The sequence below is a fragment of the Plutella xylostella genome, chromosome 3 (genome assembly GCF_932276165.1).
Source record: "Plutella xylostella chromosome 3, ilPluXylo3.1, whole genome shotgun sequence".
NCBI classification, from domain to species: domain Eukaryota; kingdom Metazoa; phylum Arthropoda; class Insecta; order Lepidoptera; family Plutellidae; genus Plutella; species Plutella xylostella.
This window is the reverse complement of record NC_063983.1, coordinates 4924084-4942018: the sequence shown is the minus strand read 5'-3', so window position 1 is coordinate 4942018 and position 17935 is coordinate 4924084. Positions and strand designations below refer to the sequence as shown.

At 45.2% G+C, this 17935-nt stretch overlaps 1 protein-coding gene across 3 annotated transcripts in view; it reads right to left on the bottom strand.

The window, feature by feature from the left end:
* LOC105396132 (protein split ends) overlaps positions 1–17935 on the bottom strand; it is an 87307-nt gene that overhangs the window by 8380 nt on the left and 60992 nt on the right. For 2 of the 3 annotated variants that reach the window (XM_038117183.2, XM_038117185.2), the window contains exons 3-11: positions 17094–17276; positions 15741–15966; positions 14397–14723; positions 14025–14315; positions 12942–13148; positions 12112–12224; positions 10973–11089; positions 10122–10260; positions 66–10009 (exon numbers count right to left, since the gene is read on the bottom strand). In XM_038117183.2, the coding sequence (XP_037973111.2) occupies positions 66–10009; positions 10122–10260; positions 10973–11089; positions 12112–12224; positions 12942–13148; positions 14025–14315; positions 14397–14723; positions 15741–15966; positions 17094–17276 (11547 nt within the window). The remainder of the gene's footprint in view (positions 1–65; positions 10010–10121; positions 10261–10972; positions 11090–12111; positions 12225–12941; positions 13149–14024; positions 14316–14396; positions 14724–15740; positions 15967–17093; positions 17277–17935) is intronic. The other variant, XM_038117186.2, reaches the window with a different exon arrangement.

The following is a 17935-nucleotide window of genomic DNA, read 5'->3' as shown; positions in this document are numbered from 1 at the left end:
CACCTATTGCTTTAGGCGAACCTTACTGGTAAATAAAATGATAAATATTGAGATGTGGTACTGACCGCATGAGCACGGGCGTGGCGCGGTCGGCGGGGCGCAGCGCGGCGCGGTGCGGCAGCGCGGGGGACTGCACGCGCGCGTCGGCCTCCAGCGCGCCGGGCGGCAGCACGCCGGCGTCGGGCGGGCGCCGCACGCGCGCCTCGGCCAGCGCCGCCGCCGGCAGCCCCTCCTCCATCGGCAGCGCCACCTCGCGGTACGAGTCCGCCTCGGCCGCCACCTTGCTGAGCGCTGGCTCCACCTCCATCTTGTCGGGCGGCGGCGGGCCCGCTCTCATCGGCCCGGCGGACGCGGCCGCCTCGAACACGGACGCCAGTTTGGCACTGATCTCGGAAATCATCTTCTTGGGCGGCTTCATGATGGGGGTGGGCGTGGTCGCGGGCATCGTGTTGATGACGGGTGGGTTCGGTTTGACCGGAGCGGGCGGCGGCGGGATGGGCTCGGGCTCCACGCGCGGCGGCGGCACTATGGCCGCGGGCGCGGGCGCAGGCACCGACACAGGCACCGGCGTGGGCGCCGGCGCAGGCACCGGCGTGGACACCGGCACCAGCGGCGGCGCGGGCGCAGGCGCGGGGGCAGGGGCGGGGGCGGATGAGGGCGGCGCGACAGGCGCACACGCTGGTGGGGAGCTCACTGTTACTTTTGGTACCTTCGCTTCTTTAGGTGATTCGTCCTTCTTCGCCACAATAGCCACAGGCTTCTCCTCGCTACTGTCAGTCGACGCGTTCGATAAACTTCTGTCTCGGGTTCTCTTCAATCCTCTCGGGGATTTACGAGCTTCAGGCTCCACGGGCTTCTCCTGGTAACTGACTTTAGCTCCGGCCTGTCTCGTGGCTCTTCGTTTAGGTGTATCTTTCACTCCTCTCGTTTGGATCGCAGAACCTTTTACAACGTCATCGATAACATCGTCCACTGAAGTTCGCGTCGTGTCTTTGTCTTTTTCTTGTAGTCGTCTAGATTTGCGCGTATTAGCAGCTGATGGAGAGATGAAGTCTTCCATTTTGTCGTCTTTAGGCAGTGGTGTTGGTGCTGGTGGTTTCTCTGGTGGCATGGGCGCGGCGACGACGGCGGCGGGCGCGGGGGCGATGCTGGTGGACACGGCCACGGGCCCGGCGCCGGCCAGCGGGCCCTTGATGGTGAGTATGAGGCGCGGGCGCGGCTCGGCCTTGCCGCCGGGCTGCTCCTCGTCGGGCGAGTCCTCGTGGAAGTCGTACACGTCCCCGGGCATGTTGCTGGCGGCGCTCAGCGCGTTCTTCAGCTTCTTGTCTGCGCTGGCTCGCCCGCGCCCGCGCTTCGCTCCTCCTCCTCTACCCGGCTTGGTTATTGCTTTCGTTTGCACTTTGTCTTGACTTTTATTTGTTTTCTTTCCTCTTACACTACGGCCTCCTCGCTTGCCAGGATAGCTACCCTTATCAGTACTAAACTCTTCAGCTGCATTAAAGTCGACGTTATCAACAGTATCTGTGGAAGTTGTGTCTAATGGTTTTGATGCTTCCGGTAAAGATGTAGGTAAGGAGCTCATCGCCAAACTTTCCTCCATAGTATTTTTTGTATCGGTACTAGCAAGATCTTCTGCATTATCGTTGCACAGAGAATCCACCTTTTTGATGACAGATTCTATGTTGACGTCCTTTGCACTCCAGGAATCGCCTTCATCCATGTGTCTTTTATCTTCGTCAGATTGATCGGATAGTAGAGCAGAAAGAGGTTTGTCATCATCTTTTGAAATGTTTATATCGCATAACTTTTCAAAATCTGATACAGTAGGTTTAGCCTCTTCAGTAAATATACTTGGCGATGGTTCTTTATCGTGGAACATGTTGTTAGGTCCAGTTTTCTTAATTTCCTTTTCTACATCTTTTTGTGTTTCAGCTGAGGCTCGCTTCTCATTACCGGTGTCGTGGATCACAGATTTTTCATTTCTACTGGTTTCTGATGGTTCAGATTTAGGTATTTCTGTCATTACACTAGTCTCTGCAGGTTTTGATATATTTATAGTTTTCTGACCGTTCGCCGCAGTCGACAAGACGGTAGTTTTGCCAACATTAACTTCCAGTTTCTTTTCGTTTGTGAACTTAATTTCGTTGGTGTTGTCTTTTAGTAATTCCTCAAAGTCAGTTTCAGATTTGGACATTGGTTCAGTGCGAGGGGGCTGTTCTGTCGACATTGGTTTTATCAGAAGTTCTTTTCGCCTATCTACAGGTTCAAAGCCAGCGACAGGTTTACTTGTGTGTTCGTCAAGTTTATCTTGTTTGTCTCTTGATAAGTGGTTCTGTAGTACTGTAGTGTGATGGTCAGACTCGGGTCGCGCAAGCCGCGGGGCGCCGGTAGAGGCTGTCTTCAGTAGCAGCGGCGTCGTCACCACGTTGCTGAGGGTGGACGTCGTGGCCACCACCGCCGCAGAGCTCTCCACCTTAGTCAACACCGTGGGCGATCTTATTGCGGAAATCGGCACTGAAGTTGGTATTTTGCCATCATAATGAATAACATTCGAGGTTGGGGCAGTTGTGAGTAGTCTTTGTGGGTGTATTGTGTGAATGACGTTCGAGCCTTGTTCCCTGCTCGTCGTTGGTTCTTGAATCATGATGGGCTTTACACTACCCGGAACTATATGCCCCGTAGAGTGATTCACATGTATGACAGGCGGCGAGCCAAAAGGGTTTTGGTAATGTTGTTCCGTTTTCTTTATTTCAGGTTTGAATGGCATGTCTTTTCTCTCACCGATTGCGTTGACATTACTAATCAGCATTTTGTTTGAAAGCTTCAGTGCATTCATATTGTTCACATGAAGAGCATTTTGCATTGATATTAAACGGTTTTGGGCCATAACAGTCGGGTTCGTGCTCTGTTGTAAGCTCGTTGGCGACAAAATGATCTTGGTATTTTCACCATGAGGTTCCATGCCCGGCCTCAGTTCACTCTTTCTGACATCCGTGATAATGTTCTTCTGTTGATGCGCTAGCGGAGAAGATACAACTATGCCTTTGTTCTGTTGTACTACGTTGTTGGTGTTAAGTTGCTTGGATATGGGCGCGAGTACTGGGGCGACGGGGAGGCGGTTGAAGTGCAGGGGCGTGCCCTGCGCTTGCACGAGCACGGAGCTGGGCCGGTGCGGGGAGAGCAGCGCGCGCGCGCCGGGCGGCAGGTGCAGCGGGCTGAGCGGCGGCTGCTGCATGCGCACCACCGTCACGTGGCCTGGCGAGCGCGCCGCCACGCTGCCCGGGGACGATATCGACACCGTGTTCATATGGCCCTGTGGTGACGTGCTCAATATCGCCATATTGGTGAGCCGCGGCGATGTCATCGGTTCCGCCTGTGACATTCCTTTCGGACTCTGCAACCTCGGGTCGAGCGTCATTCGAGGCGACAACACAATATTCTGCTGTTTCTGGTACAGTATGTGAGAGTCCGGTATTTTGATGGTAGGCGGCTGCATGTTCGGAATTTGAGTGCGAATCATTTGATTGATGACTTGATATGGAGCATTCATTCTATTGGCTGTTGAAATTATAGGCCTGACGGTGCCTGCACTACTTGTTTGTACAGCGTGACCTGTCGGGCTCTTCAGCTGTATAATGCTGGCTGCAACATTCATTGGTTTGCTTTCATTGGCTGCAGTATGCGCTTTGGAAATGTTTATTAATGGTGGCTCACGCAACTTGTTGTTGGTCAAAGTCCATGATGTAATGACCGGGGTAGGGGCGGACGTACTTGGATGAACGGTATCCCGCTTGATTGGTGACAATTTAAGGTCTTTATTTAGCTTGATAGTAGTACCCGCAAGAGGTGAGCTGACGGAAACTCGTGGTACGACTGTTGATTCAATCGGCTTAGGTCTAGCTACTGTGGTATTTTCGATCTTTGATGGTTCAGAACGAGGGACCAAGCTAGTGTTGGTGGCAATGATGTTGACTGGCGCTCTCTCGACGGAGTCTTGCGGCGCTTCGTCCGCTTCCTCAGTATCTGTGTCTATGAGCAGCAAGTCATTATCAGACATGGGCGTGTCAGGCTTCATCTCCATTTCGCTGGCATTTAGGTTCTGTACAGCTCGCCTCATTTCTTCAGCATCTTCTTCTGGTATATTTTCATTTCCGGTAGTAGTGTTTTCTTGGCTTGTGGAGTTTTCATTGTCCTCAAAGCTAAAGTCCATATCATTTCCTCCAAAGCTTTCCCCCAATAGAGCAGCTACTGCATCTTCAGTCTCTTCCTGAGATATGACTGCTCTTGGCTTTTCTTCCACTTTCTCTTCCTGTTTGGATGTTTGGGCTTCCGACACATCAGGCGTTTTAACAGTTCCATTGTCCAAGTTGGATATGCTGCGAACAGCGTTCTCACTGACATCTTGTTCAATATCTTTCTCAAATGATGGTATATAAGAGTCAGGCTTACTTTGTTCAGTTGTTGGTGTAGATGGGGGTACCTCACTGACAAATTCGACAGTATTGTCAGACTGTGAATTATCATTATTATCAATAATTACTTCTTTCTTTTCATCATAGGTGATGTCCATGTCCTCCACTATGGTTAGTTCTCCAGACATATCTGAAGATATATTTTTGGTGTCATTGTCGTTATTTTTTAGCGAGATCATCGGAGGACTCTCCATGAGTCTCGGTAAACTAGGCGATGCCATTGGAGATGATGTGGTGGCCTCTTTTGGCTTTTCATTTGTCTTTGTAATAGTGCCGGTCAAATTTATTTCCTCCGGTTCACCTTCTGGCAGTGAAATCGTGGAAAGATCTACTTTAGGCGGAATATTAAGAATTGAAGCTTTATCATGATGGTGAAAGTGGTGATGATCTTTACGATTTTGACGATCTTCTTTGCTGCGTTTTTTCTTTTTTCTCTTTTCCTTATTTTCTCTCCTGGATCTATCGTGGTTTTTCTTATCATCGCTCAAACCAAGCAAAGCATTATCTTCATTGTATGAGAAATTGGAATGAGCATGTTTGGAAGTCGAGTCGAGCTGAGTTTCCATTCTTGGACGGGGCTCCTCATCTGCACTCACGTCCGCAAATAGGCGAGCTTCTATAGCTTTACTGACAGCATCCACATCCAAGCTATTTTCATCTTCTTTAATAAAATGGCGCTTGTCTTTTCGTCGCTTCTCTTTACGACGCTTGTTTTCATCTCTCTCTTTTGCTTTGAAATCATCGTTGTTAGGTAATGTATTAAGAGTGTTTGTTGATGTTTTGAGATGATTAGTATTCAGCTGGCTGTTATTTATTAAATCTGTTTCTTTGGATGTCAAATCTGGTTTGTCATCTTGTACCAGTATTGGACTTGGTGTGCTATCAGACTCGTCAGAAAGTGGTCCAAATATGTCTTCCATCTTCCCATCCTTTTTAGCGTTGCTTTGACCAAGTTCAGTACTCTCGGCAGGAGGAGGATTTAGCAGCATTTTGTTCTTTTTAAGTTTAGATCTATCGTCTCGCGATTCATCTGTGTCAATGCTATCACGTAACCTTTCACGACGTTTCTCCTTCTTATTGCTGTGACGACGAGATTTTTCATGCCTCTGCTTTGCGTCATCTAAGCTGAAGGAGTCAGTTACTGATTTATTCATAATATCATCATCTGAATGACCAAACTTGTTTCTCTTCTGCTTTTTCTTATGTTTTTTACGAAAATCTCCAGGGTATATGTTCGAAGCCATGGATTCACTTTCAGATGAGAAGTCATTAGATTTCTTAATGAAGCTAGATTTGTAGTCGTTAGCAATGTCACCTGAGCACGACTTAACCTTGCTATCATCACTGTCACTTTTACCAAACAAGTTCAGCAGAGAATTCTTTTTAATCCTGTCAGCACTGCATTCTTTGGTAAGAATCGCATCATTCGTTTCCGATTTACCAAAGAAGCTGGAAGATTGCAGTTCTGTCGTATTTGATTCAGAGTCTGAATACATATTCATAAGACTCTTTCCCCTCTTGAGATGGCTGAAAAGAGGGCTTTTGGCCATGAGTCGTTTTAAAGTATCATCATCTGATGTGTCAGACATAATGCGACTTCTAGAGTTCTTACGAGACATTTTGTTTCTAGATTCTTCTTCTGTACTAAAATAGTCTGTCCGTTTGCTGCGCTCACAATCAAATCCTATATCAGGTAATTGATCAAGGTTTTTGACTGAGCGCTCTTCATCTGAAGAAGTATCCATAGAATGTTTTTGAGGTTTCTTTCTGTCATTCTCGGAGTCGCTATCTTCATCCCAGCTTGATCTTTTCTTTTCCTCTCTTTTGGCTCGACTTTGCTTCAGCTGATTAAATTTAGCCTTTATTTTTTCTTGTCGCTTTTCCTCTTCCTGTTTTTGCATGTTCTTACATGAGCGCGCCTTCACTTTATCATACATTGAAATATACGTAGGGCCATCATCCACAATATCAAATATCGAGTGCTTCTTAGGCTCATCTGAATCAGAGGTATCAGAGCTGTTAAGGTGTTTACGGCTCCTTCGCTTACCGTCTTGAGACTTGTCACATTTTTCATCTCTGCTCTTGCGGTCAGTGGACATGCGCTTTTCTCTAGCAGCTTCTTTTCTCTTATCATCACTTTTTCCTTTTTTCTCGTCTTTAAGTTTATTAATATATTCTGCTTGTTGTAAGTTCTCATGCTGTTGCTGAAGCTCTTGTATCTGCTGTAATTGTTGCAAGCGCTTCTTTTCTTTCATCTCCCTTCTGATAGCCTTTTGCTTCTCATCTTCTTCACTTCTGGCTTCTAGTTTTAAAGTTTCCAAGAAGTCTAGATCGTTTTGCAAACTTTCAGTCTTAATTTCGTCACAAAGCTCTAATTTATCTTCAATTTCATATTTAGGGCTTATTTTTGACAACTTTAAGCTGTCTTGACTTGGCTTGATGTCTTTAGCGTCCTCTTTGAATTCACTAAGATCGTCCGGAGGTTTTACCTGGTTTTTCTTTTCGTCTTTTGTTTTGCTCTCTAGTAATTTGGCAAAATGACCTTTATTGAACTTTGGCGTTTTATGTCTCTCAGCGCTTCGAGAATCTTTAGAATCTCTTCTGTCCGGTAGTTTTGACTCACTTTTTATCTTCTTTGATTCTTCATTAAATATGTCTATGCTGTCCTGTGATGACATTCTCCGCTTGTGTCCAATATGTGGCGGCAAACTAGAGCATGAGTTTAGCCTTTCTTTCCTTTTGCTATCGACACTTGGTGAATCTAAGGAATAGTGTCGTTGCTTTTCAGTAACCTCAGTCTTAACTTTTGAATGGTGCTCAGAGGCAAACTCGTTTCTCTTAGTTGTTTGATCCGAATGTGCCTTTTCTTCTTTTATTTCAGTCTTGATCTTTACTTCTTCGATTTTTATTCTGTCAGCAGATTTGGGAGACAGCTCCTTATCAGATTTTGGTTTTGAACAATCAGTTTGTTTGCTTTTACTTTTGGACTCTTCTTTAATTTCATTATTTTCTGCTTCTTTTAATTTAGCTGAATCATACGAAGCTCTAGATGTTGATGAGTCGGTAGAGTCCTTGCGACATAAATCCCTGGTCGATTCGTCTCTTGATGATTTTCTTGACTTAGATTCAGATTCTTTTTTAGAATCTCGTTTGGACTCGCTATGATCTTTCCTATGACGATCGTGTTTATGTTTGTCATCTTTTTTCACTTTACTTTCATTACTATCTATTGAATCCTTTCGCTTTTCATGTTTGTCTTTTCTATGATGGTCATGTCTAGAGCTTTTATCGTCATTATGTCTCGATTTTTCGGTATCGCGGTCAGTTTTATCTCGATGAGATTTTTCAGTTTCTCGTTCTGATTTGCTGTGATCTTTATCTTGCTTTTCTTTATCTTGTCTAGGTTTCACTGGGTTAGAATTTTCCATAACAGTATCTTCTTTTTGTTTTTTGTCTTTATCGGACTTCTCCGTGACCTCTTCCCTTTTTTTGTCTTTATCGTGTTTGTTGGATCTACTTCTTTCCTTTTCATGGTCATGCTTGTCTTTATCACTTCTCTCCTTGTTATGCCGAGTTTTATCTTTGTCACCCTTTATACCGTCATCATGATTTTTCTCCTGATCTGTGATAGGTCTTCTGTCAGAACCTGAGTGGTTGAAGTTGAAGCTAGTTCTTGGTCGTTCTTTATCTTGTTTTTCCAACTCAATATTTTCTTTCTCTTGTTTGCTATTCTGAAATGCAGTTATTAAAGCATTTGCACTGTATCTCTCTTTGCCATTTTTATCAGGGGTTTTAAGAAAGTCAAAGGTATCAATTTTATTCTTTTTTATGCTATCCATCTTGATTTTATCTTCCCCTGGACTTAAGATTTCTTTGACGTGATTTTCTACTATCTCATGTGATGTTCCTCTTTGAGCTGCGGCGTCAGGAACTGCAGGTTCTTGTTTCTGCGTTACATTCGGCTCAAGCAGGGATGTTTCATCTTGAGACGAATGAAACTTACATATTTCTGCAATTTCTTGTTCTATTGTCGAGTCGCTGATTTGAGGTGTTTCAATTTTAATATCTTCTTTAACTTTTTCTGTTTTGGCACCTAGAGCTTTTTCTACTATTTGCATTTTGTTTTCAGGTTTCTGCTGGTGTAGGCTGTTATGAGGTTTTGGGTCAGATACATCTTTGGACTTAAGTTGATTGGGTTGTAACTTCAGCAGTGATCCACTCTCTTTCAATTTTGAGTCAACCAGATCATTACTATCGTCATCTTTAGTAGCTTCATTATTTACAGTAGCAGTAAGTGATCTGATGCTATGACAGTCAAAGGAATCTGAACGTTCTAATTTGACCGTGACTTCAGGGAAAGTGTCTGGTTTTTTATTGAAGTCTATACTATCAAAGCTGCTGTCCGATTTTTCTTTGTCGGGCCTCAACGTTTCTACCACTTTTTCATTGTCTTTGTCCGAATATACCGATAGTCTTCTTCTTCTAACTCTCTCGACTTCGATAGGTGGGTCTCGGTCATGGCCTATATGGTCTTTTTCAGCTTTGGGGGACAGTTTCTTCTCAGTAGGTTCGAGGGGTAACTTGTCCGTGGACGGTGTCCTGAGACGAATTCGCGACTCCGGCTTGTAATCACTGTTGTCACTTAATTGAGTAAGTCTATCCGTGGATGCCACCCTGTTCAGTCTCGGGTCGGACGGTTTGTCCATAACATCCGACCTACAAGGCGTCCTCGTTAGCCGGTCGTCAGACTCTACAGGTTTAGGTACGTTCACACTTTCAACACTTTTCCGATCACTTTTAAACAGTTCGTGATGGGAGACGAGTCCGTTAAGCGGCGGCGGAGGCGGCGGCGGCGGCGGGGGCGGCGGCGGCGGGTGCGCGGGGAAGGGGTACTGCAGCGCGCGCACGGGCCGCGCGTCGGCGGCGGGGCTGGGCGCGCGTGCCGCCCCCTCCAGCCGCTCCGAGTCCTCGTCGAACACGGAGCGCTTGGCGAGCAGCGAGCGCACCACCTCCGAGGGCTTCACCTCGTGGATGTCCACCTCCAGCAGGCGGTGGCGCAGGCGCGTGCGGTCGGGCGGCGGCGCCGGCGCCTCCAGACGGCTCCAGCGCTCGTATTTCTCGTCGAGCGAGCGAATGCGCTCCTCCAGCGAGAGCGAGGGCGAGTGCGGCGCGGAGCCGGCGCTGGAGGAGGAGGCGGAGGGCGGGCGCGAGGGCCGGTCGGGGGCGCGCGCGGGCGACGCGGGGGCGGGCGGCTGCGCGGGCGGGGGCGGCGGCACGGCGGTGCCCTGGGAGCGCAGCAGCACGGCGAACTTGGGCAGCGGCAGGGACATGGGCAGCAGCGAGCGGTCGCGCGGCACGGGCGGGCGGCGCGGCTCGGCGGGCGGCGCCTCGGGCGGCTCGTCGCGCAGGGGCGTGTCGCCGCGCGAGGCGGACTCGTCGCGCCGCCGCCGGTGCCTGCGCCGCGAGCCGGAGCGGGAGCGGTGCCGCGGCCGCGCCGCCACGCTTACAACGCCGCCGACAACGCTGCGATGCCACTCCTGTAACAATACCCCATCATATTATTATTATATGCCTATATGATTTATAAACAAATCAAACATATCCCATGCCATTGTAGTTGTATTGATTAATAATTTAATAGTTGTATACCTTTGAGTGTTTATGATCATCTGGACTGGAGTCGCGGCGATGTCGTCGTGACCGATGTGGCGATACCACGACGGATTGTAATCTGTCCTCATAAGGAGCATCTTCCGGCGGAGGACTCGACCCTAATTCTTCATATACCCTGTAACCACAAAAAGGAAATTAGCGACATCCATTCGAAACGGCACACAATGTATGACAGTACATAACATAACAGAGGAAATCACAATGAAATGAACTAAACTTTACCTTATAATATAATATCAGTAACGCTGTTGATTTTACTAAATAAATAGAATCTAACTCGGATGGCTGGTTGAGTTTGATTCGGAAGGGACCTCTTTCAGACATCGATACATGAATGAATACAATGTGGCTTGAACAGAGATCCTACTATAATGGCCAACCAACATGGCCTAAACACAATATCGTCAAAATTTTGTCGGCAGAGCATCACAACACATTACGTCGCCACTGCTGGAGCACGAGTCCTACCAATGAAGGAAGAGTTTTAGGCCTAGTACGTTTTCCTGGACCCCAACACAAGCTAACTTGTACATCAAGAAGAATTTTAAGAGTTGGTATATTTAGAGTCTTTTTAGTTTAATTTTATTATTTTTCATTTTGTAACCCGTGCTGGTAGTGGGGCGGAGTACCCAGTAATCATAGAATAACTAAGTACTACAAAGGTTTTTACCTAATACAGGTTTTTAACCTAGCACAGGGGCCCTGGCTATTTTATTGTATTGAAATGTTTTGAACAATAAACTATTTTCATTTTCAAGAGTTGTCAGGTATATGATCAACCCGGCGGCAGTGTAGTAGTTAGTAAGTGGTTCTGTGTTGGTAGGTACCTGTATCGTCGGTCGGCGGCGTAGTCGGCGGGGTCGTAGTGCTCGAGCGCGGAGTAGCGCGGCGTGCGCGGCGTGCTGCGGCTGTAGCTGGACGCTCGCGACCGGCACCCCTCGTATCTGACAAACAAATTATACATCATATAATAAACTAGCTGTTCCCGCGCGCTTCGCTTCGCCTTGAAAAGTTTTCCTGTGGGAATTCCGGGATTAAAATAAGCCTATGTTCTTTCCCAGGGTCTAGACTACTCTAGACCGTATGTATACCAAATTTCATTTAAATCCGTTCAGTAGTTTTGGCGTGAAAGAGTAACAGACAGACAGACAGACAGACAGACAGACACAGTTACTTTCGCATTTATAATATTAGTTAGGATTAGGATTAGGAAGTTAGGATACTCAACAATTGACTTGTATTTATCAATACGTGGGGATATGTCATACGCCTGACCCTTAAGTTAAGCATAGCCTTACAGAAATGGATTACAGGGATCTATCATGAAATGATTTTCAGGGGCCTATAACCAATTGGGGAAAAAGACCATTTGCGCGCGAGTCGGAATCGTACTTAGCCAGTTTTTTACATTTATACTTTCAATCATCGTGTTACTTTGATTGCTGGAAACCGGCTCTGTTCTGTATGGTAATTAAGGGCCCACCTGCTTATTAAATAAAAAACCTACATCCGGCTACATACAAAAGCAGTGCTTATCTGTAAACCAGTTCGAACGAAGGACTCATACTTTCTCATTATTTGTGTAACCAGTTCTGATGAACAAGAGCGTTCTCGACGTTGACAATTCTCGTTTCAGTGGAAGTCCGTGTTTACCTGGTTTGCTTATAATATATACTGAATACTTAACGCATAAGGTGGATATTTAAAAAAAACTGACTATTCCACTGATAAAATGAATCAAACCGTAGAATACCATACGCCACTCAGAATTCTCTCTTATTATCCTAATAATATAATTTTAATTTGTAAGTTTTTCACGTTAATACTTCGGAACGAATTTTCATGAAATTTATCATGCAGGAAGGTGACATCCGTATCCACATCCACACATAAGCTACTTCTTAATCTTCGGAAGTTCAAGAAAAACTTCAACAAAAAGGCAAAGCAGGATGCCGCTAGTCTGTACCTGGAGGGGGGCAGGAACCGCGAGGAGAGGTCCCCGGTGGCGCCGGTGATGCGCTCCGAGCCGGCCAGCGGCGCGTTGCCGCCGTGCTTCTCCAGCTGCTCGTAGAACTGCTCCTGGAACACACAAACAAACGTTACCAACGAGCTCTTTTTGTGAAGCAATTGATTGACAGTGTAGTTGGTTTCAAATAGCATTAGACAAAAGGTCAAATGAAGGTATGATTCCAAATAATACTATCTATCACATTTACTCCGAGAGTTAGCAATTAAACATTAATTATGACCCAATTAAAATTATCAATAAACCCTATTCGTATTTATAGTAGGTAGTTATTGTTAGTAGATATCATAAACCCAATGATTAATAGTATTTATACGCACCAATTGACAAAACTACAAATTTTAAGCTTGCTTAATATTAGACATGTTGTATTGTATCTCTAGCGTAACATAATTTTGTGTACTGTGAAATTGAGATTGGTACAAGCAAAAGGATCATCATAATTAATGTGCGCAACGCAAGGCCGCGAGTATCGTTCCGAGACCACATGTTATTTTTAACAAGGCAATTTAAAGTAACTGTTTTTTTTTTCTTGGAACAAGTCCGTGTTGATATGTACAGCCTGGCAAGAAAGAGTTGAAATTAATAGGATCCTTACTTTTCTTAATACATGAACATAATGTATGGCCATCCCAGTAGCTTCCCCATGCGTGAGTAAGGCTGCCAGCCCAGAAAAAAACCGTTTTTACTCTCTTGCCAAGCTGTAACTTGGTTGGCACAAACAAATGAGGATCCTTCGCTAGTGGTAGCGGTGGGTGGGGGCCGGATACCTGGCACTCCCGGCTGGCGTAGTCGACGCAGAGGCGCTGCTCGTCGGGCGAGGTGGCGGCGGCGCTGGCGTGGGCCGCCACGCGCCGCAGCTCGCGCACGGCCGCCGACGCCGCCGCCGCCTGCTCGAAGTGCACGAGGGCGGCGCCCGCCGCGCGGTCCACGCACACCGACGTCGCCGCGCCGCACCGCGAGATCGCGCCCAGCACCTGCCGCCACACCACTACTGTATACCCACACCGCTGTTGCGAGACTCTACGTCTAGCCTGCACTGATATTCTCTAGCCCTAATTTCAATACCGTTGCATAATGCACGGTGCAATTCATGTTATATGGTACGGTACACCACAAGTTCTGGTTACAACTATGCTAATAACCCGTGCATGTTAATAGACATTATCTCGGCAAGGCAAGGAATATTATTATACTTCCACAATTTAACTGTAATAATTTGATTCGATGATTGAACTGTTACTTGTCATATTTAATACATAAGAGATATTTACTAATCTCATTTACATATAAACGTCTTATCTAAGTCTATATTAATAACATGACCGAGTGAAGAGCAATCACATGATTTACAGTTATTAAACAATATGAAGATCTGGACACAGACACGCATATTCAAATACACGTACAAGGTTATCGTGATTTGATCACTACTGCGGTACCCACGGAGCATGAAGTAAGTTAAACACGAGTAATTGCACGATGCGCGATGGCCGTTCTTCATAACTATACTTATTTATGTCAATGTCCAGAACTTAACATAAAAACCATGTTACGGACGTAAAATTTTCAACAAAAACCCCAGTTAAAACACAAAATTTAGTGAATAACTACATAATTACTATTAAATATAAATTCATATTGCATTCTTATTCATAGCTAGACATGGACATATTTTTGTTTTAACAACTCAATCTATGATTATTTATTCTTAAACGAAACAAGAATCTATCCCTCCATAGGAATGCAATGAATAAGGCATCAGCCTACCTTCGAACTCTAGCCACATCTTACATTTAAATTCCCCACATAGATTATCATCTACTATCCATGCATATATATCCGACGCGTACCTGTTTCTCGGTGTGCTCGGTGAGGTGGTCGACGAAGACGCAGGTGGTAGCGACGGGCTTGCCGAAGCCGAGCTTGACGCGCGACGCGCCCACGTGCTCGCCGTCCATGGCGCGGATCGCCTCCACCACGCTCGAGATGCTCGCGTACTGGCAGAAGGCGTAGCCCGCGCCGCCGCCGCTGCCCTTCTTGATGTCGATCTCGATGATGCGCCCGTAGTGCTTGAACTTGTCCCGCAGCTGCTGCTGCGTCACGTCCTTCTCCAGGTTACCGATGAATAACGTCCGAGTCGCCTGTTGATAGGTTCAAGTGTTAGATTCGGGGGCCTAAGTGTGTCATAATATTTGATTGTCTAACATTTAATCTGTACAAACCTTCGGATGGTATTCATCTATATCAGTCTCATAAGGTTTAGCTGACTCGGCATCTTCTTCGCAACTTTGGTGAGGTGCTACTGAGATCTTGCATCCAAAAAAAAGTTTATCTTGCGACACTTCTAGTGCCTTCTCTACATCGGACGGCTTCTTGAATCGGACTATGGCGTACCGATCAGCGTTCTGACCGACCACCTTCACCCACACCACTTTCCCGTGCTTCTTGTACTCGTGGTAGAGGCCATCTTTGAGCGAGCTGTCCGTCGACCGCGTCGGCAGGTTGCGCACGCAGATGGCCAGAGGTCGCCCGCTCGCGGTAGACGCCCACTGCAAACAAACATTCACCACATTCAACAAGCGTTTCAAAACAAACTATATTTATAGAATGGAAACGATCGGCAATGTTTATCCCAGGATTTGGGTTTGAAGCGCGTGGATCAACATTATTGGAAACTATTCAATATTCACAGACTTTGGCAATTTCTTTAGATATCGTTGCATCGAACATTATTACGTTCGAGATAACCCAATGCGGAAAACAATAACAAAACATTTATTTATCAGTTTATCATCAATCTAATCTAAATGATAAATACGTAATTACATATTAATACTGCATCGTAGTTTTTTATCTAATAAGAATATTTGGATCAGCCAAACAACGTCAAAACTCTTATTTTAAGGTCGTTACCTAAAGACTGCTTTTAGTGCAGACACTCGCGCCAAGTTAAATAGGTATGACGCAAATCCCAAATACGTATTAAGCGCCGATAAATGAGGATTTTCATATGCAATGGCGTGGTTCTTTATTTATTTTTGCATATGTAAGCGGGATAACCTACTTATACCTTTCATCATCATTATCAGCCCGTAATCTCCTGGTGGACAGTCTGAACAAAGATTCCCTTTCCTCAACGTTACACAAACAACTGCTATGTGATTAACATAAAGTACAGTCAGCTAAGTAGCTATACACTTTTGTACCGTGTCAATCTGAAACCGCCTTTCCATTTATTGAAACATTGACGGCTCGTCAGTTTGACAAGGTACAGAAGTGTAGGTATATACAGTGCGACAAACTTTTCTGTTCCCGTGAGAGCGAACTAATTTGATCCATATCTTAATACTTACTAATGAATTGTATATTGTAAAAGATTAGATGGGTTTATTAACACCGCAAGAGCGAGTTAACAATATGAGCAAACTTAAAATCTTATAGAATTAAGAAATATTACGCATTTATGTGAGCTGTCACCGGAACAGATAAGTTTGTGGCACTGTACTTATGCAGATGACTCTACATCTACAATATGTAGTTTAGGTATGTAGTATCGTGACGCTGACCTGTGTGTGGTTGCCGGCGCGGTGGTTGGCGGTGGGCGTGGCGGGCTGCGGCGGCGTGGAGGCGCGCGAGTCGTCGCTGGGCTCGGGCGAGCTGGTGTCGGAGCGCGAGGAGCCCGAGCCGGAGCGCCGCCGCCGCCGCCCGCCCGCCGCCTCCGCCGCGCCCGGCGTGCTGGGCGTGCTCTCGCCGCCGCCGCCCGACCCCGCGTACCACCGGTGGTGAGGTGTCCTGCAGCAAATGCATGAAGTTTATACAAAAATTCAAGAAACGGGATGAATTAGAAAAATATTGTGCAGAGGTTTATACAGCTAGGCACCGACTGTGTATGTAGTTTGGAAAATAAAGGTTTACAATACACGTCTTATAGATAGATAAATAATTATTTATCTTTAAAGGAAACATAGCGTCCATACGACCATATTCATAACTATAATATCTCTCATATCGTCTTTTGAATCGGTGAACATATTCGACCCTGGTTACTCAGTATAAAACTTGATGTTATAGATTCATTGAAAGGTCTATAAAGAGATTACATAATAATATTCATACGAGATTCAATCCCGTATTTAAAGATGTCGTGCCGTAACCTTGTCAGTGACGATAGAGTTGTATGATTCATAATCACAACAGGTGAGTTGAATAGATGGTATACGGTGAGTCATCATAATATCTAAACTCGTATCGCATAGCAGGAAACAATTTGTTCCACCAGCAACAGGTCAATAATGGCATTACAGTTGGATAACTTGGTCATTTTATGTTCCATGTCCAATTAACTTTCAGTAAGAACGTTCTGATATGAAACAATACAAGGCAATTTTATTTTTCCGAATGAAAGGAGGTGCCATGCTGGGTTTTCATTAGTCATGTCCAGAAAGATTTGGATAAAAAATAAGGACAGAAATAGCAACGTATTTATGTCCGAAAATAACTATAGCTACACATAATAATATTCAGACTAGTGGCAGTATCTTGCCGGCTTCGGTCAATAACTGTTATTTCTTTATCTTTCAAAAAGTAATCCATAACACACACTGCTGAACTGCTGATAGTGATTATGGTTTCACTAAACGTTAAAATTAGGTATTGACAATTATTTTACTAAGCATTTTACAGTATCACATCCGTGCAAATCGTGAAATCTATTTGGACAGTAGAATAGGATAGGGGTTACCAAATTGGTAGCGATTCCAAAGCCACCAATTTTAAATTGATTTCTTTCAATATGTACAACTATCTGTTCAAAATTCAGTTATAATAATGGCATTGTAATTAAAATTTTTAACATGGTGTTAAAGTCAAAATTGGTGCCTATGGAATAGACTCCATTTGTGATTGATGTGTTCGCTCACCTATCGACATTTGACGGCGGCGTCGAGTAGGGGGCCGAGTTGTTGCGCTGGTAGCGGCCGTAGGCGGCGGGCGTGTTCCCGCGGCGGCAGAACTCCGTGGCGCTGTCGTTGGTGCCGCGCCACTGCGCCGGCGCCGCCGCCGTGGTCGCGGGGCACGGCGCACTCGAGCTCTCCTCGCCACCACTGCAAACAAACAGATAAATACATTGTTATGACTATGTACTAGTACATTAGCTAGCTAGGTCATGAGACTCGTGAATTATAGGGAACTGACTGATCAGGTGACAAGCCATAGATGGGGCAGTAAAAAGGTATACCTTTTCAACTTAAAGACTCACATATAAGTGACACACAATTGTTATGTGATTTTGCTATAAAAATTCAGAGCCGTGATGGCGTAAGGCGTAGGTTACACGTCACAAATATTGTGATAATTATCATGTAATTTATTGATGTATGTTGAGCCGGATTAACGGATAAGATCTCGTCCACTTATTTGAGACCACTTACAAATGAAAATTCAAGTTAAATTATTATATACCACGTGCTCTTGCGGTTAAGGAAAACATGTTGATTAAATATACTGAATTGCCATGTAACCAACCCGCAACTCTAACTTAGTTTTAGTTAAAAAAACAGCTATGTTGGTGGTAAATAGTTATGAAATACTATTAATAAATAAATGTACGGAACCTTGCTCGAGTCCGACTTTCACCATTTTATTTTAATTAACCATCCCGGACTACATAATACATTATGTAAGTAGTTGACCTATATATGTATAAAAAAAGCTACCCTATCGTATGCAGTGCAAGGTACATGAATAATAATAATAGTTTCGA